Source organism: Martes martes, assembly GCF_963455335.1.
Source record: "Martes martes genome assembly, chromosome: 10".
Classification (NCBI taxonomy): domain Eukaryota; kingdom Metazoa; phylum Chordata; class Mammalia; order Carnivora; family Mustelidae; genus Martes; species Martes martes.
Genome location: NC_137898.1, coordinates 52237359 through 52259948, shown reverse-complemented (window position 1 = coordinate 52259948; position 22590 = coordinate 52237359). Strand labels below are relative to the sequence as shown.

Here is a 22590-nt window from a genome sequence, read left to right as displayed (position 1 = left end):
CTTTGCACAAGTCATTTTTCATCCCAGACTATGAATTCTTAGGGGGAAGAGCCATGCCATATACATTTCATTTCCCCCAGAGAGCACAGAATATTCTACTTGGCCAGTAAATATTTGATGAACATGTTTTATGAGTCAGAAGTATTATTATTTTTTTAATAATTAAAAAAAAATTTTATAAACATATAATGTATTATTAGTCCCAGGGGTACAGGTCTGTGAATCGCCAGGTTTACACACTTCACAGCACTCACCATAGCACATATCCTCCCTAATGTCCATAATCCCCCACCCTCTCCCTCCTCTGCTCCCCTCAGCAACCCTCAGTTTGTTTTGTGAGATTAACAGTCTCTTATGGTTTGTCTCCCTCCCAATCCCATCTCATTTCATTTATTCTTTTCCAACCCCCCCAGCCCCCGACGTTGGATCTCCACTTCCTCATATCAGGGAGATCCTATGATAGTAGTCTTTCTCTGATTCATAAGTCAGAAGTATTAAACCCAGTCCCTAGATCTAGTAACTGGTTTTGGCAAGGACTTGATCTCTCTCCCTTTAGTTTTCTTGTGAAATAAAGGTATCTGCTACAAATATTCTAAAGTCTGGAAATGAGAAATAACTCCAAATGTGAAATATTAATTTGCTAACATATAAAAAAGTAAACAGACCGTTTTGTACTTTTTGTAACTCTCTTTCTCTTAAAAGCTAACACCAGTTTGGAAACTTGAGAATTCCCAGAACTTAGGTAAAAATGGCATCAGATTAATTTGGAGCAATTTCTGAGATGTGCTTTTTAAGACATATCCATACTGTCCCTCTGACTGTATGATGGTGGTGCAACTCAATAAGACTTGTGCATATACTGAGAAGGAGCACTTACTAATTGTCCTGTGGGTGTTTCCAGCTGCGGCAGTAGAGCATTTCCGATCCTCTGCAGTAGATTTCCCCTTTGAAAGCTGGGAATTGAAGGAGGTATAGCACATCAACAGCAGCTCAGAACCTCAAAGTCATGGAACCCCTCATATTAAATGAAAAAAGAAAAAAAAGGTTGGGAGACAAAAATTAAGTCAGAAATTAAATCAAGTATCAATATCAGAGAAACATTTCAAAAAAAGAAAAAAAAAAAAGAGGTGAGAAAGAACCAATAGAAGGTTCCCAGGAGGGCGCTTGGGTGGCTCAGTTAGTTAAGTGTCTGCCTTCAGCTCAGGTCATGATCTCAGGGTCCTGGGATGGAGCCCCGCATCTGGCTCACTGCTCAGCAGGGAGTCTCCTTCTCCCTCTCTCTCTGCCCCTCCCTCCACTCCTGCTCTCTTCTCCTTCAAATTAAAAAAAAAAAAAAAGAAAGAAAGAAAGAAAGAAAAGAAAGTTCCCAAGAAGTGAAAAACCATCAAGGCACAAGAACAAAAATCAATCAATCAATCAATCAATCTCTTTCCAGGTCATCTGCCTTGCCTACACTCATCTAAAAAAGGGGATGTGCAACCCCTAAGGGCGTTCTTACAGAGGCAACTCAGGCCCCCTGCAGAGTTCCTGGGCAAGAAGGACTTGCTTCTTATTCTGTTAAAAGGGCACTGAATATTTAAGATTTCCAAAATGGATGCACAACGTGAGTTCTGCTCTACTTCATGGTGTCTATGCCCATAGCTTGCTGAAATCTGCCTGGAGATGGAACTTAATTGGGAGTCAGCTTTTAAAGGACCCAGTGCATATCTCCCCAAAGCTGGGAGACATCAGGCTTAGTTTCAGGACTGGCAGTTTTGTTTCAAAATTATTACAGTGGATATTAAAAACAGCACCTCACACTCCTGGAGTGGGAAAGGAGGACAAAGTGGTGTTGGTAATGGTCATTATGTGGCCTCACAGTGGCTACTTGGAAATCACTGTGCCAAACCTAAAGTTCTCCTTAAAATATCTTTGTGCCTTTTCAGCTTGCAAAGACATCCAGTAAAAACAAAACAAACAAACAAAAAAGCCCACCAAAAAACTGGGGTGAGAGGGAGCTTTGACCTTTATTGCTATTTATTGACCCAGGCACAAGTCCTGATTCTGCATTTCTAGCTGTGAATTCTTGGGCAAACCCTTTAAGCTCTGACCGAAGATCTTCTCTTCTATAAAACAGAGAACAGTTATCCTAAGTATCTCATAAAGACGAGGCAAGGTTTAAAGATGATTTGAATAAAGGTTATGAACTATAAAGAGTTTTAATGCCAATAATGATTTTTATTATGACACTAGATTTTTTATTGATATAATATGATCAAGATAATTCCACTTACCTTAAATAGAATATACAGTATGTATAAAAAAATCCCAAAACCATAGATTGGAATAATCTGTCCCATCAGGCCTCTTCCGCTTCCTCCTCCTCCAGTGCCTCCACCTGATCCTTTGGCCTTTGCAAATGCCTCTGCAAGGTGAGACCTCTGGAAACGAACACCAGGAGTCTGGCCATCTGTGGGTGGCTGGTGATGATGCATCATAGGTGGAAATCGACCCAACTTTCCTGAGAAAAATAATCAATATTTATTTCTTTTATTATTTTTTTAATTTTTATTTTTAAAACATTTTATTTATTTATTTGACAGACAGAGATCACAAGTAGACAGAGAGGCAAGCAGAGAGAGAGAGGAGGAAGCTGGCCCCCCACTGAGCAGGGAGCCCGATGCGGGGCTTCATCCCAGGACTCTGGGATCATGACCCAAGCCAAAGGCAGAGGCTTTAACCCACTGAGCCACCCAGGCGCCCCTCTACTATTTCAAATATAGCTCTTATGAAAACACTTCATGCACTGAGGCATAAACAACAGAAGCCAACTCAAACAAGTTAAGAAAAAACAGGAACTTGATTCTAAGGATACAGAGGTATCACACAGATAACAAATATGATGTGGCAATCTCTAGCTGTTTGCCAAACCCATTTTCTCTTCCTTTTAGGTCCATAGATTGATAACATTTTTCAGCTTCCTATGCAGTTAAATGTAGTCACGCAACGGAGTGCCAGCCAGAGGAATGGGAGTGATATGTGCTGATGCAAGGCCTGGCCTATAAAACTTCCCATGTATTAAACTCCACATTCATTTGCCATCTGCAGGCTTCATGCTGATCTAGGGAGACCTCTGAAGTCATGTGATGAAATGGCAGGGCCTCCATCAATCTAGGTTACTGAATAACTGTGTGGCAAGAGCCCTCCAATGCTGCCACCCAACTTAGAACCATCTGGATCTGGTCATGTGAGTGATAAATAAACCTTTATTGTGTTAGGGCCATTATACACTTTGGAGTCTGTTATAGCAGTTAGCCACCCCTAACTACTACAGAAAAGGAAGTGCAATCTGGTCTCAAAAGAGAAAAGAACCAAAATTGGGAAGCCATCAGGATCTAGGACAGCTACTCTCACAATCTACTGCCATCTCCCTCTCCATGGGGCCATAGGCTTTTTCCTGTGCAGATCTTCTTTATTCTTCCTTCTGGCAGACAATTTCTCCAGCTTCTTTGTGAACATGGAGGAAGATGGGCACCTCAAAACCCTTCAGTTTACATGTCCTTCAAGACTCCAAGTTCCTTGGAGGAAGATTTTGATTACTCTGCCTGGGGAGGTATGCATTCCTTTCCAGTCAGCTATTACTGGGGAGAGAGGAGTCATGTAACACAAACAGGGTCACAGGGTTCTTTAAGTGGAAGCACAGGGCTTAGAGAAAGAAGTGTGCATCAATTTTCTTTCATTTTTCCTCCATTGGGGCAGTCGAACATTAACACCAACTACCAAGCCTCCTGAGAGCCATAGGTGAGAAAGGAAAGACTCTCTTCAAAAGGCCATGTAAACAGGTTTGTGGGGGGCGGGGGGGAATCACTGGGAGCTAACACTATAGAGCAGAAAACAGGAGAGAGAAGACAGATTTCATAAATCAGACTCCAAAAATACAAACTATATAGAGAAACACTGTTAGATTTGACTTCAACAAAATTAGATCTCTCTTCAATCTACCATAACAACTATACTACCACACACTACTACAACAAACAAACCTTGTTTGTTGTGCCACAAATGGGGAAAGAGCGAGATGGCAGAGGAGTAGGAGACCTAAATTTCTTCTGGTCCCAGGAATTCAGCTAGGTAGTTATCAAACCATTCTGAACAACTACTAACTCAAAAGGAGAGCGAAGAAATGAGCAGCAATTCTATGAACAGAAAAGCGACCACTTTCTGGAAGGTAGGATGTGTGGGTAAGTGAATCCGAGATGACATACGAGAAGACTGGGGGGGCTCCATGCCTCGGTTCCCGGCAAGTAAAAGAGCAACTGAGCACAAAATCAGAGATTTTAGAAGTCTGCTCTGCTGAGGGACATTGCTCCAGTGGCTAAGCATGGGGTGGAATCCTTGCTGGGATAGTGTGGTCTCAGGACCCTCGGGGTCACAGAAAGACTGGGGGTGTCTGAGTGTTGCAGAGCTCCCAGGTATTGGAGTGGGGAAGCCAGCTGCAAAGACAAAGTCAAGGTGTGGGTTCTCAGCTTGGGGTGCCATAAACCATGATCTGAGTTACAGCTGGGCCACTGCTTTTCGAGCAGGGACCCCACAAGTGGCAGATCCAGGGAGATCCCCTCATTCCTCCATGGGGAGGAGCAGTGCGGGAGCACGCTGCAGGAATCTGCTGGGTTTGGAGACTCCAAACGGGGCTGTGTGCCAGAGGCAGAAACACTCAGGCACAGGCCGAGTGAGCTTGGAATGTGGCTGGAGACCAGGGAGACAGAAGGGATTGACTGCCTTTCTCTGAGGACTCCCTGAAGAGGGTGACCCCGAGCTCTCGGCTCCTCTGGGACCGGAGATTGGGAAGGCACCATTTTTATTCTCGTCCTCCAAAGCTATATGGAAAGCTTTCGGGGAGCAAAAGCTACCGAGAGCAAATCCAAGCAGATTGCTTAGCCTGGCCCCTGGCAAGGGTGGTGCAATCCCACCTCAGGCAAAGACATTTAAGAATCACTGCAACAGGCCCCTCACCCAGAAGATCACCAGCTACCAGCCAAGATCAACTTTACAAATCAATGAGAACTGCAAAACTCCAGAGCTAGGGGAATACACACACAGAATTCATGGCTTTTTCCCAATGATTCTTTAATCTTTCAAAGTTTAATTTTTTTAATTTTATTTTTTTCTTTTGTGTTTTTTAATTTTTCCTCTTTCCTATTTTAACCAACATCTTATCAATACCTTTTTAAAAAACTTTTTTCATTTTTATAGTCATATTCTATCCCTTCTTTGTATTTAACCTTATTTTTTGTATACATGTATGTTTTTCTGTCTTTAAAATTTTGGGATACAGTTTCTTCTAAGAGACCAAAATATATCCTAAATCTAGTGTATGGCTTTGTTCTAGTCTCCCTCCTGTTTTTAAGTTTTTTTTCAACCAACTTATCTAATCAATTCCTTTTTAAAAATCTTTTAAAATTTTCACCTTTATAGTCATATTCCATCCTTCTATTGTACTTACCCTTATTTTTGAATATGTTTTTCTTTCTTTAAAATTTTGGGAGGGAGTTTCTTCTAACAGCCAAAATACACCCAAAATCAAGTGTGTGGCTCTATTCTGTTCACCAGCCTGATGATATATACATATTTTTTCCTTTTCTTTTACCCCCAGTTGCGGGTCGGGTCTCTTCTGATTTGTTTAGTGTATATTTTTCTGAGGTCGTTGTAACCCTTTTAGCATTTTGTTCTCTCATTCATCTATTCTTCTCTGGACAAAATGACAACGCAGAAAAACTCACCTCAGAAGAATAAGAAGCAGTACTGACTGCTAGGGACCTAATCAATATGGACATCAGAAAGATACTGGAACTAGAGTTCAGAATGACAGTTATAAAAATCCTCGCTGGGCTTGTAAAAAAGCACAGAAGATACTAGAGAATCCCTTTCTGGAGAAATAAAACAACTAAAATCTAATCAAGTTGAAATAAAAAAAAGCTATTAATGAGGTGCAATAAAAAATGGAGGCTCCTACTGCTAGGATAAATGAGGCATAAGAGAGTATTCGTGATATAGAAGACCAAATGATGGAGAATAAAGAAGCTGAGAAAAAGAGAGATAAGCCACTGGATCACAAGGGGAGAATTCATGAGGTAAGTGATACCATAAGATGAAACAATATTAGAATAATTGGGACCCCAGAAGAAGAAGAAAGAGAGGGGGGCAGAAGGTATACTGGAGCAAATTATAGTGGAGAACTTCCTTAATTTGGGGAAGGAAACAGGCATCAAAATCTAGGAGGCAGAGAGAACTCCCCTCAAAAATCAACAAAAATAGGTCAAAACTCCATCATCTAATAGTAAAACTTAAAAGCTTCAAAGACAAAGAGAAAAATCCTGAAAGCAGCTTGGGACGAGAGGTCTGTAACCTATAACAGTAGAAATATTAGATTGGCAGCAAACCTAGCAGGCCAGAAAGGACTATTCTGATATATTCAAAGCACTAAATGAGAAAAATACACAGCCAAGAAATACTATATCCAGCTAGACTTTCATTGAAAATAGAAGGAGAAATAAAAAGCTACCAGGACAAACAAAAACTAAAAGAATTTTCAAACACCAAAACCAGCCCTACAGGAAATATTGAAAGGGGTCCTCTAAGTAAAGAGAGAGCCTAAAAGTAACATAGATCAGAAAAGAACAGAGACAATATACAGTCACCTTACAGGCAATACAATGGCACTAAATTCATATGTTTCAATAGTCACCCTGAATGTAAATGGGCTAAATGCCCCAATCAAAAGACACAGGATATCAGAATGGATAAAACAAAAACAAAAACAGAAACAAGACCCACTGATATGCTGTCTACAAGAGACTCATTTTAGACCCAAAGACACCTCCAGATTTAAAGTGAGGGGGTGGAAAACAATTTACATGCTAAGGGACATCAACAGAAAGCTGGGGTGGCAATCCTTATATCAGATAAATCAGATTTTAAGCCAAAGATTATAATAAGAGACGAGGAAGGACACTATATTATACTTAAACGGTCTGTCCGACAAAAAGATCTAACAATTTTAAATATCTATGCTCCTAACATGAGAGCAGCCAATTATATAAACCAATTAATAAAATCAAAGAAACACACCAACAATAATACAATAATAGTAGGGGACTTTAACTGAAATGGACAGATCATCTAAGCAAAAGATCAACAAGGAAATAAAGGTCTTAAATGACACATTGGATCAGACGGACATCACAGATATGTTCAAAACATTCCATCCCAAAGCAACAGAATATACATTCTTCTCCAATCCACATGGAACATTCTCCAGAACAGATCACATCCTGGGTCACAAATCAGGTCTCAACTGGTACCAAAAGACTGGGATCATTCCCTGCATATTTTCAGGTCACAATGATTTGAAACTAGAACCCAACCATAAGAGGAAAGTTGGAAAGAACTCCAATACATGGAGGCTAAAGAATATCCTACTAAAGAATGAATGGTTCAACCAGAAAATTAAAGAAGAATTGAAAAAATTCATGGAAACAAATGAAAATGAAAACACAACTGTTCAAAATTTTTGGGATATAGCAAAGGCGGTCCTGAGAATTAAGTATATAGCAATAAAAGCCTTTCTCAAGAAACAAGAAAGGTCTCAAATACACAATCTAACCCTACACCTAAAGGAACTGGAGAAAGAACAGCAAAGAAAGCCTAAACCCAGCAGGAGAAGAGAGATAATAAAGATCTGAGTAGAAATCAATGAAAGAGAAACCAAAAGAACCATAGAACAGATCAATGAAACTAGGAGCTGGTTATTTGAGAGAATTAATAAGATTGATAAACCCCTAGCCAGACTTATCAAAAAGAAAAGAGAAAGGACCTAAATTAATAAAATCATGAATGAAAGAGGAGAGCTCACAACCAACATCAAAGAAATACAAACAATTATAAGAACATATTATGAGCAACTATACACCAGCAAATCTGACAGTCTGGAAGAAACAGGTGCATTCTTAGAGACATATAAACTACCAAAACCGAACCAGGAAGAAATAGAAAACCTGAACAGACTCATAACCAGTAAGGAGATTGAAGCAGTCATCAAAAATCTCCCAACAAGAGCCCTGGGCCAGACAGCTTCCCAGGGGAATTCTACCAAACATTTAAAGAAAAATTAATACCTATTCTCCTGAAACTGTTCCAAAAAAATAGAAATGGAAAGAAAACTTCCAAACTCATTTTATGAGGCCAGCATCACCTTGATCCTAAAACCAAAGACTCCATCAAAAAGGAGAATTACAGGGGGAGGAGCCAAGATGGCGGAGAAGTAGCAGGCTGAGACGACATCGGGTAGCAGGAGATTAGCTAGATAGCTTATCTAACCATTGTGAACACCTACAAATCCAACGGGAAATCTAAGAGAAGAAGAGCAACAATTCTAGAAACAGAAAATCGATCACTTTCTGAAAGGTAGGACCTGTGGAGAAGTGAATCTAAAGCGACGGGAAGATAGACCCCGGGGGGAGGGGCCGGCTCCCGGCAAGTGGCGGAGCAACGGAGCACAAAATCGGGACTTTTAAAAGTCTGCTCCACTGGAAGACATCGTTCCAGGGGCTAAACCGGGGGGAAACCCAGGCGGGGTCAGCATAACACCAGATCCCGCGGGGTCACGGAAGGACCGGGGGTGTCTGAGGGCCGCGGAGCTCGCAGGTATTAGAGCGGGGAAGCCGGCTACAGCGACAGAGCCAAGGACTGAGCTCTCAGCCCAGGGTTACCTTGTGCCGGTCGCAGGCTGGGTGGGTTCGGAGCGCGGCCGGAGGCCACGGAGACGGAAGCGACTGGGTGCTTTACTCCAGGTTCCAGCAATTGACTGCTTTCCTCAAGCAGGCCAGGGAGGCGGGGCGGTTGGGTGCTTCTCTCTGAGGGCGCACTGAGGAGCGGAACCCCAAGCTCTCGGCTCCTCCCGGCCGAGAGATCGGGAGGCCGCCATCTTCATTCCTGTCCTCTGGAACTCTACGGAAAACGTTCAGGGAACAAAAGATCCTGAAAGCAAACCCGAGCGGATTACTTAGCCCAGCCCCTGGCAAGGGCGGTGCAATTCCGCCTGTGGCAAAGACACTTGAGAATCACTACAACAGGCCCCTCCCCCAGAAGATCAACAAGAAACCCATTCAAAACCAACTTCACTCACCAAGAACAGCTGAATTCCACAGCAAGAGAAAGCAAATTTATCTGGACAAAATGACAAGGCAGAAAAACTCACCTCAAAAAAAAGAACAAGAGGCCATACCGAAGGCTGGAGACCTAATCAATACGGACATTGGTAACATGACAGATCTAGAGTTCAGAATGACAATTCTCAAGGTTCTAGCCGGGCTTGAAAAAGGCATAGAAGATATTAGAGAAACCCTCTCCGGAGAGATAAAAGCCCTTTCTGGAGAAATAAAAGAACTAAAATCTAACCAAGTTGAAATAAAAAAAGCTATTAATGAGGTGCAATCAAAAATGGAAGCTCTCACTGCTAGGATAAATGCGGCAGAAGAAAGAATTAGTGACATAGAAGACCAAATGACAGAGAATAAAGAAGCTGAGCAAAAGAGAGACAAACAAATACTGGACCATGAGGAGAGAATTCGAGAGATAAGCGACACCATAAGACGACACAACATTAGAATAATTGGGATTCCAGAAGAAGAAGAAAGAGAGAGGGGAGCAGAAGGTATATTGGAGACAATTATTGGAGAGAATTTCCCTAATACGGCAAAGGGAACAAACATCAAAATCCAGGAGATGCTAAGAACGCCCCTCAAAATCAATAAAAATAGGTCCACACCTCGTCACCTGAGAGTAAAATTTACAAGTCTTAGTGACAAAGAGAAAATCCTGAAAGCAGCCTGGGAAAAGAAGTCTGTAACATACAAGGGTAAAAACATTAGATTGGCAGCGGGCCTATCCACAGAGACCTGGCAGGCCAGAAAGAACTGGCATGATATATTCAGAGCACTAAACGAGAAAAACATGCAGCCAAGAATACTATATCTGGCTAGGCTGTCATTGAAAATAGAAGGAGAGATAAAGAGCTTCCAGGACAAACAAAAGCTGAAAGAATTTGCAAACACCAAACCAGTTCTACAGGAAATATTGAAAGGGGTCCTCTAAGCAAAGAGAGAGCTTAAAAGTAGTAGATCAGAAAGAAACAGAGACAATATACAGTAACAGTCACCTTACAGGCAATAAATGGCAATAAATTCATATCTCTCAATAGCTACCCTGAATGTTAATGGGCTAAATGCCCCAATCAAAAGACACAGGGGATCAGAATGGATAAAAAAACAAAACCCATCAATATGCTGCCTACAAGAAACTCATTTTAGACCCGAAGACCCCCCAGATTTAAAGTGAGGGGGTGGAAAACAATGTACCATGCTAATGGACATCAGAAGAAAGCTGGGGTGGCAATCCTTATATCAGATCAATTAGATTTTAAGCCAAAGACTATAATAAGACATGAGGAAGGACACTATATCATACTCAAAGGGTCTGTCCAACAAGAAGACCTAACAATCTTAAATATCTATGCCCCTAACATGGGAGCAGCCAACTATATAAACCAATTAATAACAAAATCAAAGAAATACATCGACAGTAATACAATAATAGCAGGGGACTTTAACACCCCCCTCACTGAAATGGACAGATCATCTAAGCAAAAGATCAACAAGGAAATAAAGGCCTTAAATGACACAATGGACCAGATGGACATCACAGATATATTCAGAACATTCCATCCCAAAGCAACAGAATATACATTCTTCTCTAGTGCACATGGAACATTCTCCAGAATAGACCACATCCTGGGTCATAAATCAGGTCTCAATCAGTACCAAAAGATTGAGATCATTCCCTGAATATTTTCAGACCACAATGCTCTGAAGCTACAACTCAATCACAAGAGGAAATTTGGAAAGAACGCAAATACATGGAGACTAAACAGCATCCTTCTTAAAAATGAATGGGTCAACCAGGAAATTAAAGAAGAATTGAAAAAATTCATGGAAACAAATGATAATGAAAACACAACGGTTCAAAATCTGTGGGACACAACAAAGGAAGTCCTGAGAGGAAAATATATAGCGGTGCAAGCCTTTCTCAAAAAACAAGAAAGGTCTCAAATACACAACCTAACCCTACACCTAAAGGAGCTGGAGAGAGAACAACAAAGCAAGCCTAAACCCAGCAGGAGAAGAGAAATCATAAGGATCAGAATAGAAATCAATGAAATAGAAACTAAAAAAACAAGAGAACAAATCAACAAAACTAGGAGCTGGTTCTTTGAAAGAATTAATAAGATTGACAAACCCCTGGCCAGACTTATCAAAAAGAAAAGAGAAAGGATGCAAATAAATAAAATCATGAATGAAAGAGGAGAGATCACAACCAACACCAAAGAAATACAAAAAATTATAAGAACATACTACGAGCAACTCTACGCCAACAAATTTGACAATCTGGAAGAAATGGATACATTTCTAGAGACATATAAACTACCACAACTGAACCAGGAAGAAATAGATAACCTGAACAGACGCATAACCAGTAAGGAGATTGAAACAGTCATCAAAAATCTCCAAACAAAAGTCCAGGACCAGACAGCTTCCCAGGGGAATTCTACCAAACATTTAAAGAAGAATTAATTCCTATTCTCCTGAAACTGTCCCAAAAAATAGAAATGGAAGGAAAACTTCCAAACTCATTCTATGAGGCCAGCATCACCTTGATCCCAAAACCAGAGAAGGATCCCACCAAAAAAGAGAATTACAGACCAATATCTTTGATGAACACAGATGCGAAAATTCTCACCAAAATACTGGCCAATAGGATCTAACAGTACATTAAAAGGATTATTCACCACGACCAAGTGGGATTTATTCCAGGGCTACAAGGTTGGTTCAACATCCGCAAATCCATCAATGTGATACAATACATTAATAAAAGAAAGAGTAAGAACCATATGATACTCTCAATAGATGCTGAAAAAGCATTTGACAAAGTGCAGCATCCCTTCCTGATTAAAACTCTTCAAAGTAAAAAAAAAAAAAAAAAAAACTCTTCAAAGTGTAGGGATAGAAGGCACATACCTCAACATTATCAAAGCCATCTATGAAAAACCCACCGCAAATATCATTCTCAATGGAGAAAAACTGAAAGCTTTTCCACTAAGGTCAGGAACATGGCAGGGATGTCCGTTATCACCACTGCTGTTCAACATAGTACTAGAAGTCCTAGCCTCAGCAATCAGACAACAAGAAGAAATTAAAGGCATCCAAATTGGCAAAGAAGAAGTCAAACTATCACTCTTTGCAGATGATATGATACTACATGTGGAAAATCCAAAAGGCTCTACTCCAAAACTGCTAGAACTTATACAGGAATTCAGTAAAGTGTCAGGATATAAAGTCAATGCACAGAAATCAGTCGCATTTCTTTACACTAACAACAAGACAGAAGAAAGAGAAATTGAGGAGTCGGTCCCATTTACAATCGCACCCAAAACCATAAGATACCTAGGAATAAATCTAACCAAAGAGGCAAAGAATCTATACTCAGAAAACTATAAAGTACTCATGAAAGAAATTGAGGAAGACACAAAGAAATGGAAAAATATTCCATGCTCATGGATTGGAAGAACAAATATTGTGAAAATGTCTATTCTACCTAAAGCAATCTACACATTTAATGCAATCCCTATCAAAATCCCATCCATTTTTTTTTAAAGAAATAGGACAAATAATCCTAAAATTTATATGGAACCAGAAAAGACCTCGAATAGCCAAAGGAATATTGAAAAAGAAAGCCAAAGTCGGTGGCATCACAATTCCAGACTTCAAGCTCTATTACAAAGCTGTCATCATCAAGACAGTATGGTACTGGCACAAAAACAGACATATAGACCAATGGAACAGAATAGAGAGCCCAGAAATAGACCCTCAACTCTATGGTCAACTAATCTTCGACAAAGCAGGAAAGAATATCCAATGGAAAAAAGACAGCCTCTTCAACAAATGGTGCTGGGAAAATTGGACAGCCACATGCAGAAAAATGAAATTGGACTATTTCCTTACACCACACACGAAAATAGACTCAAAATGGATGAAGGACCTCAATGTGAGAAAGGAATCTATCAAAATCCTTGAGGAGAACGCAGGCAGCAACCTCTTTGATCTCAACCGCAACAACTTCTTCCTAGGAACATCACCAAAGGCAACAGAAGCAAGGGCAAAAATGAACTATTGGGATTTCATCAAGATCAAAAGCTTTTGCACAGCAAAGGAAACAGTTAACAAAACCAAAAGACAACTGACAGAATGGGAGAAGATATTTGCAAACGACATATCAGATAAAGGGCTAAAATCCAAAATCTATAAAGAGTTTATCAAACTCAATACCCAAAGAACAAATAATCCAGTCAAGAAATGGGCAGAGGACATGAACAGACATTTCTGCAAAGAAGACATCCAGATGGCCAACAGACACATGAAAAAATGCTCCACATCGCTCGGCATCAGGGAAATACAAATCAAAACCACAATGAGATACCACCTCACACCAGTCAGAATGGCTAAAATTAACAAGTCAAGAAATGACAGATGCTGGCGAGGATGCGGAGAGAGGGGAACCCTCCTACACTGCTGGTGGGAATGCAAGCTGGTGCAACCACTCTGGAAAACAGTGTGGAGGTTCCTCAAAAAACTGAAAATAGAGCTACCCTATGACCCAGCAACTGCACTACTGGGTATATATCCTAAAGATACAAACGTGGTGCTCCGAAGGGGCACGTGCACCCGAATGTTGATAGCAGCAACGTCCACAATAGCCAAACTGTGGAAAGAACCTAGATGTCCATCAACAGATGAATGGATAAAGAAGATGTGGTATATATACACAATGGAATACTATGCAGCCATCAAAAGACATGAAATCTTGCCATTTGCAACAAGTGGATGGAACTAGAGGGTATCATGCTTAGCGAAATAAGTCAATCGGAGAAAGACAACTATCATATGATCTCTTTGATATGAGGAAGTGGAGATGCAAGGCGGGGGGGTTTGGGGGAGGTAGGAAAAGAAAAAATGAAAAGATGGGATTGGGAGGGAGACAAACCATAAAAGACTCAATCTCCAAAAACAGACTGAGTATTGCTGGGGGGAGGGGGGACGGGAGAGGGTGGTGGGGAAATGGACATTGGGGAGGGTATGTGCTATGATGAGTGCTGTGAAATGTGTAAACCTGGCAATTCACAGACCTGTACCCCTGGGGATAAAAATACATTATATGTTTATTAAAATAAAAAAATAAAAAAAGTGAATAAAATTTATTCTCTTTGTGATATGAGGTAAAGAAAAAAAAAAAGGAGAATTACAGACCAATATCCCTGATGAGCGTGGAATCAAAAATTCCCACCAAAATACTAGCCAATAGGATCCAACTGTGCATTAAAAGGACTATTCACTATGACCAAGTGGGATTTATTCCTGGGCTGCAAGTTTGGTTCAACATCAGCAAATCAATCAATGTGATGCAATACATTAGTGAAAGAAAAAGATCCATATGATACTCTCAATAGACGAAGAAAAAGCATTTGACAAAGTACAGCATCCTTTCTTGATCAAAACTCTTCACAGTGTAGGGATAGAGGGTACATACCTCGGTATCACAAAAGCCATCTATGAAAAACCCACGGCAACTATCATTCTCAATGGGGAAAAACTGAGAGCTTTTCTCCTAAGGTCAGGAACACAGCAGGGATGTCCACCATCACCACTGCTATTCAACATAGTACTAAAAGTCCTAGTCTCGGCAATCAGACAACAAAAAGAAATAAGAGGCATCCGAATTGGCAAAGAAGAAGTCAAACTTTCACTCTTTGCAGATATGATACTTTATGTGGAAAACCCTCAGGACTCCACTCCAAAATGCTAGAACTCATACAGGAATTCAGTAAAGTGTCAGGATATAAAATCAGTACACAAAAATCAGTTGCATTTCTATACACCAACAGCAAGACAGAAAAAAGAGAAATTAAGGAGTCAATCCCACTTACAATTACACCCAAAACTGTAATACCTAGGAATAAATCTAACCAAAGAGGCAAGAATCTGTACTCAGAAACTCTAACGTACTCATGAAAGAAACTGAGGAAGACATAAAGAAATGGAAAAACATTCCATGTTCATGGATTGGAAGAACAAATATTGTGAAAATGTCTATGCTACGAAGAGCAGTCTACACATTTAATGCAATCCTGATCAAAATACCATCAACTTTTTTCAAAGAAATGGGACAAATAATCCTAAAATCTATATGGAACCATAAAAGGCCCCAAATAGCCAGAGGAATGTTGAAAAAGAAAACCAAAGCTGGTGGCATCACAATTCCAGACTTTAAGCTCTATTACAAAGCTGTCATCATCAAGACAATATGGTACTGGCACAAAAATTGACACACAGATCAATGGAACAGAATAGAGAGCCCAGAAATGGACCCTCAACTCTATGGTCAACTAATCTTTGACAAAGCAGTAAAGAATGTGCAGTGGAAAAAAGTCTCTTCAACAAATGGTATTGGGAAAATTGGACAGCCACATGCAGAAGAATGAAACTGGACCATTTCCTTACACCACACACAAAAACAGACTCAAAATGGATGAGAAACCTCAATGTGAGAGCCGAATCCATCAAAGTTCCCGAGGAGAACACAAGCAGCAACCTCTTCGATTTCAGTCACAGCAACTTCTTCCTAGACACATCGCCAAAGGCAAGGGAAGCAAGGGCGAAAATGCACTATTAGGAGTTCATCATGATCAAAAGCATTTGCACAGCAAAGAAAACAGTCAACAAAACCAAAAGACAACTGACAGAATGGGAGAAGATATTTGCAAGTGATATATCAGATAAAGGGCTAGTATCCAAAAACTATAAAGAACTTAGCAAACTCAACACCCAAAGAACAAATAATCCAATCAAGAATGGGCAGAGGACATGAACAGACATTTCTGCAAAGAAGACATCCAAATGGCCAACAGACACATGAAAAAGTGCTCAACATCACTCGGCATCAGGGAAATACAAATCAAAACCACAGTGTGATACCACCTCGCACCTGACAGAATGGCTAAAATTAACAAGTCAGAAAATGACAGGTGTTGGTGAGAATGTGGAGAAAGGGGAACCCTTCTACATTGTTTGTGTGAATGCAAGCTCATGCAGCCACTCTGGAAAACAGTATGGAGGTACTTCGAAAAGTTGAAAATAGAGCTACCCTATGACCCAGCAATTGCACTGCTGGGTATTTACCCCAAAGATACAAATGTAGTGATCCAAAGGGGCACATACACCCGAATGTTTATAGCATCGATGTCCACAACAGGCAAACTATGGAAAGAACCTAGATGTCCATCAACAGATGAATGGATATAGAAGATGTGCTATATATACAATGGAATACTATGCAGCCATCAAGAAACCCAAAACCTTGCCATTTGCAATGACGTGGATGGAACTAGAGGGTATTATGCTAAGTGAAATAAGCCAACCAGAGAAAGACAATTATCATATCATCTCACTGATATGAGGAATTGGAGAAACAAGACAAAGGATCATGGGGGAAAGGTGGGAAAAATGAAAGAAGATGAAACCAGAGAGGGAGACAAACAATTAGAGACTTTTTTTTTTTTAAAGATTGTATTTATTTATTTGACAGGCAGAGATTACAAGTAGGCAGAGAGGCAGGCAGAGAGAGAGAGGAGGAAGCAGGCTCCCTGCTGAGCAGAGAGCCCAATGCGGGGCTTGATCCCAGGACTCTGGGATCATGACCCGAGGCCAAAGGCAGAGGCTTTAACCCACTGAGCCACCCAGGCGCCCCTATAAGAGACTCTTTTGTTAAAAAAATTTTATTTTTTTAATTTCTTTTCAGTGTTCCAGAATTCATTGTTTATGCACTACACCCAGTGCTCCATGTAATACGTGCCCTCCATAATACCCACCACCAGGCTCACCCAACCTCCCACCCCATAAGAGACTCTTAATCTCAGGAAACAAACTGAAGGTTGTTTGAGGGGAGGGGGATGGGAAAAGTAGCTGGGTAACGGACACTGGGGAGGGTATGTGCTATGCTGAGTACTGTGAATTGTGTAAGACTTATGAATCACAGACTTGTATCCCTGAAACAAATAATACATTATATGTTAATAAAAAAAAGAAGAATACCACAAACAGAGCTAAAATAGATGACAGACAAGGAGAAGCTCCTGCAACATCCAAAATTGACAAGAGATAAGGATTGACGTGAATCGACAATTGACAAGAATAGACTAGGAATTTCTAAAATTTGATATAAAAGTCACAAGAAACCAACAGAAAAATGGTCAGAAGTTATGGGTAGGGAACCTACAGAAAAAGAAGCTGAAATGATTAGCAAGTAAATGAAGAGACGATCAAATTAAAAATAAAAGCAATGAGTAAAATATAAATTGAACTAATCAGATAGCATTGCTCATACCGATCTGAAGGGCAAAAATTAGAAGGGTGGACAATAGCAAAGGCTGGCAAAGATGTTGGGAAGACGGTAAACAGATACAGCCATTCTGCTAGGATATCTTACTGACATCAAGTACGTCTGTGTCCTAGGTGATCCAGTGATTCCACTCTGGTGGACCAATTTCAGAGAAATTCTCAAATAGGATGGTCTATGTGCAAATTACAGACTTTATAGACCCATGTAAGAATGTTTGCTGTGACAGTAATATAGCAGGGAACTTGAAGTAACTTTGATTTCAATAACTGGAATAATGGAAAATATGGAATTCTATATAGCTTTTAGAAATCACACTTTAGATGTACCTACAGCAACATGAATACATCTTAAAAAGCGTGACATGAGTAAAAAGCAAATACCATTATGTAAGCTGAAGACATCATAATTATACAATATACTGTTCAAGCAAATATGTAGGTTATGGGGACATAAACACAGAGTAGGTACATATGAATGGGAAAGAGAATGGGCATGTGGATTGAAGGTAAAGGGTTAAAAAGAAAAGAACAAGAAAGAAAACTTGCACTCGTGATGTTAACAAGGGGCTAGAAATTGATGACTACCTTTAAGTCAACTCTGTTTCTGAAGTAAGAAAGAAAGTGGGTGGGCAGGTAGGGAGGTAAGACAGCTAGCCACTACTAGGTTTAGAAGCTGCCTTCCACCTTGTTTCTCTCTCTCAGCCAACTCCACTCCAATAATCCTCCTTTCCCTCCCAATACTGACTTTGGAGGACATGAAAATTACAGGAAGAAGTGCTTTTTAAGAGGACAGCAACAAAAGCAGAGCTTCAGACGTAGAAGGAAACCAGGTCAACACTCCTCATTCTGGGTGCTGGTGACTATGTAGCTATTAAATTGTCATTGAACTTCATATAACTTCATTATATGTTATTGAACTTCATTATATTGTACTGAGAACAGAGTCTCCAAAACTTGGTATAAAACAAAAAAATTAGAAATAAAAGTTTGGTAATGGCACAAAAAGTATTTTTTTGCATTTCTAAAATTAAAAAATGAAAAAAAATGATGACAATTCTAAACACTACCCATCTCTCCTCAAAACTTTTATAGACTGTCAGCCAGGAAGATTTACAGGACACCTATTTTTTTTTTAAAGATTTTATTTATTTATTTATTTGTCAGAGAGAGAGAGAGACAGAGAGCACAGCAGGCAGAGAGGCAGGCAGAGGCAGAGAGAGAAGCAGGCTTCCCACCAAGCAAAGAGCCTGACACAGGACTCGATCCCAGGACACTGGGATCACGACCCGAGCCGAAGGCAGCGGCTCAACTGACTGAGCCACCCAGGCGCCCCTACAGGACAGCTATTATATTTAGGTCTCTATGCATAGGTTGGAGTGAGTCACAAATAAAATAGAAACAATAGTTCCCACACTGAACCATGCTTTTTAAAAAATAGTATATTCAAAACAAACATGAACAAAAACAGACAGGGTATCATGGACCTTATTACTAGATAAACCAAATGTCTAAGCATTCGAAGAATGCAAAGAGAAAAGAAAGAGAAGTCAAATGGAATCAGTCACTAAAGGGAATGAGACACAGAATAAAGAAGCAAAAGCATGCCAGGAGGAAAGAACTCTGCAACAGGAAAGGGATGAGAACAAAGAAATAAGAACAAAGAATAAAGAAGGCTAACTACCAAATTAGTTTGGTTCCATCTGGGGAAGAGATAAGGAGAGGGAAGTGGAGGTGGAGGGTTTAAATGCTAATGTGTGGTGGATAAATTTGATACTAGGGTCTAAGATCAGGGAAATGATCTTAGGGTACTGGTAGAAAGGGATTAAAGCTAGCATTTGAGTACAAGGCCTAATGCAGAGAGAAAGGGGTTTGAGAAAGCAACAAGGCAGTAATTAAGCTCTGAGATGTTAAGGGCCTGAGGTGCTGGCTATGGCTATAAAGAGGAAGCAACAGGTCCAAGGTCTCTGAGCATGGAATGATCAGCAGCATTGAATATTGAATAGAATACAGAGCTAATGAGGGAAAGGGTCAGAAAACCCCAAGGTTAGGAGTTTAATATACTAAGAGAAGATAATGGAAAAACTGGGTGGGCTTATGACAAGGGGAAGACTGAATACACATTTTTCACATGCTAAGTTCCAAGTGTTGGTGGCGCATTCAGAAGAACTTTTTATTAGGCTACAGTTAGGCTTGAGAAGAAAACCTAAGTGAAAAGTTAATTAAAAAAATAAAATGAGTGAACTATTCCCATATTAAAAGTGTTGGTGGGGATGCCTGGGTGGCTCAGTGGGTTAAAGCCTCTGCCTTCAACTCAGGTCACGATCCCAGGGTCCTGGGATTGAGCCCCGAATTGGGCTCTCTGCTCAGCAGGGAGCCTGCTTCCCTTCCTCTCTCTCTGCCTGCCTCTCTGCCTACTTGTGATCTTTGTCTGTCAAATAAATAAATAAAAAATAAAAATAAAAAAAAATAAAAAAAGATCACCAAGGAAGTAGAAACAATCATCAGAAGTTATTATCAACAGTTACATGCCAGTAAGTTAAGCAACCTAGATGAAATGGATGCATTCCTGGAAAACTATAAACTCCCAAAATTGAACCAGGAAGAAATTGACAACCTGAATAGACCAATATCTAGTAACGAGATTGAAGCAGTGATCAAAAACTTCCCAAAAAACAAGAGCCCAGGACCTGACGGATTTCCTGGGGAATTCTACCAAACTTTCAAAGAAGAAATAACACCTATTCTCCTGAAGCTGTTTCAAAAAAATTGAAGCAGAAGGAAAACTTCCAGACTCTTTTTATGAAGCCAGCATTACCCTGATCCCCAAACCAGGCAAAGACCACACCAAAAGAATTTCAGACCAATATCACTGATGAATATGGATGCTAAGATTCTCAACAAGATCCTAGCAAACAGGATCCAACAGCACATTAAAAGGATTATCCACTACGAACAGGTGGGATTCATCCCTGGGTTACAAGGATGGTTCAACATTCGCAAATCAATCAAGGTGATAGAACAAATCAATAAGAGAAGAGAGAAGAACCACATGGTCCTCTCAATTGATGCAGAAAAAGCATTTGACAAAATCCAGCATCCGTTCCTGATTAAAACGCTTCAAAGTATAGGGATAGAGGAAACATTCCTGAACTTCATAAAATCTATCTATGAAGGATCCACAGCAAATATCATCCTCAATGGGAAAAAGCTCACAGCCTTCCCGTTGAGATCAGGAACACAAGGATGCCCACTCTCACCACTCTTGTTCAATATAGCATAGTATTAGAAGTCCTAGTATTAGAAGTCCTAGCAATCAGACAACAAAGAGAAATAAAAGGTATCCAAATTGGCAATGAAGAAGTCAAACTCTCTCTCTTCACAGATGACATGATACTTTATATGGAAAACCCAAAAGACTCCACCCCCAAACTACTAGAACTCATACAGCAATTCAGTAACGTGGCAGGATACAAAGTCAATGTACAGAAATCAGTGGCTTTCTTATACACTAACAATGAAAATACAGAAAGGGAAATTAGAGAATCGATTCCATTTACTATAGTACCAAGAACCATAAGATACCTGGGAATAAACCTAACCAAAGAGGTAAAGGATCTGTACTCAAGGAACTACAGAACACTCATGAAAGAAATTGAAGAAGACACAAAAAGATGGAAGACCATTCCATGCTCTTGGATCAGAAGAATAAACATTGTTAAAATGTTTATACTGCCTAGAACAATCTGTACTTTTAATGCCATTCCGATCAAAATTCCACCAGTATTTTTCAAAGAGCTGGAGCAAATAATCCTAAAATTTGTATGGAATCAGAAGAGACCCCGAATCGCTAAAGAAATGTTGAAAAACAAAAATAAAACTGGCGGCATCATGTTACCTGATTTCAAGCTTTACTACAAAGCTGTGATCACCAAGACAGCATGGTACTGGCATAAAAACAGACACATAGACGAGTGGAACAGAGTAGAGAGCCCAGATATGGACCCTCAACTCTATGGTCAAATAATCTTCGACAAAGCAGGAAAAAAGACAGTCTCTTCAATAAGTAGTGCTGGGAAAATTGGACAGCTAAATGTAGACGAATGAAACTCGACCATTCTCTTACACCATACACAAAGATAAACTCAAAATGGATAAAAGACCTCAACATGAGACAGAAATCCATCAGAATCCTAGAGGAGAACATAGGCAGTAACCTCTTCGATATCAGCCACAGCAACTTCTTTCAAGATATGTCTCCAAAGGCAAAGGAAACAAAAGCGAAAATGAACTTTTGGGACTTCATCAAGATCAAAAGCTTCTGCACAACCAAGGAAACAGTCAACAAAACAAAGAGGCAACCCACGGAATGGGAGAAGATATTTGCAAATGACAGTACAGACAAAAGGTTGATATCCAGGATCTATAAAGAACTCCTCAAACTCAAAACACACAAAACAGAGAATCATATCAAAAATGGGCAGAAGATATGAACAGACACTTCTCCAATGAAGACATACAAATGGCTATCAGACACATGAAAAAATGTTCATCATCACTAGCCATCAGGGAGATTCAAATTAAAACCACGTTGAGATACCACCTTACACCAGTTAGAAAGGCCAAAATTAGCAAGACAGGAAACAACGTGTGTTGGAGAGGATGTGGAGAAAGGGGAACCTCTTACACTGTTGGTGGGAATGCAAGTTGGTGTGGCCACTTTGGAGAACAGTGTGGAGATTCCTCAAGAAATTAAAAATAGAGCTTCCCTATGACCCTGCAATTGCACTACTTCGTATTTACCCCAAAGATACAGATGTAGTGAAAAGAAGGGCCATCTCTACCCCAATGTTTATAGCAGCAATGGCCACGGTCGCCAAACTGTGGAAAGAACCAAGATGCCCTTCAACGGACGAATGGATAAGGAAGATGTGGTCCATATACACTATGGAGTATTATGCCTCCATCAGAAAGGATGAATACCCAACTTTTGTAGCAACATGGACAGGACTGGAAGAGATTATGCTGAGTGAAATAAGTCAAGCAGAGA

General features: G+C 40.1%; 1 protein-coding gene across 4 annotated transcripts in view; it reads right to left on the bottom strand.

Moving 5' to 3' along the window:
- The window catches only part of RIC3 (RIC3 acetylcholine receptor chaperone), a 77417-nt gene that overhangs the window by 39099 nt on the left and 15728 nt on the right, over positions 1-22590 (bottom strand). For 3 of the 4 annotated variants that reach the window (XM_080814902.1, XM_080814903.1, XM_080814905.1), the window contains exons 2-3: positions 2274-2500; positions 878-953 (exon numbers count right to left, since the gene is read on the bottom strand). In XM_080814902.1, the coding sequence (XP_080671028.1) occupies positions 878-953; positions 2274-2500 (303 nt within the window). Of the gene's footprint in view, positions 1-877; positions 954-2273; positions 2501-8747; positions 8873-22590 lie in introns of those variants that run through there. The other variant, XM_080814904.1, reaches the window with a different exon arrangement.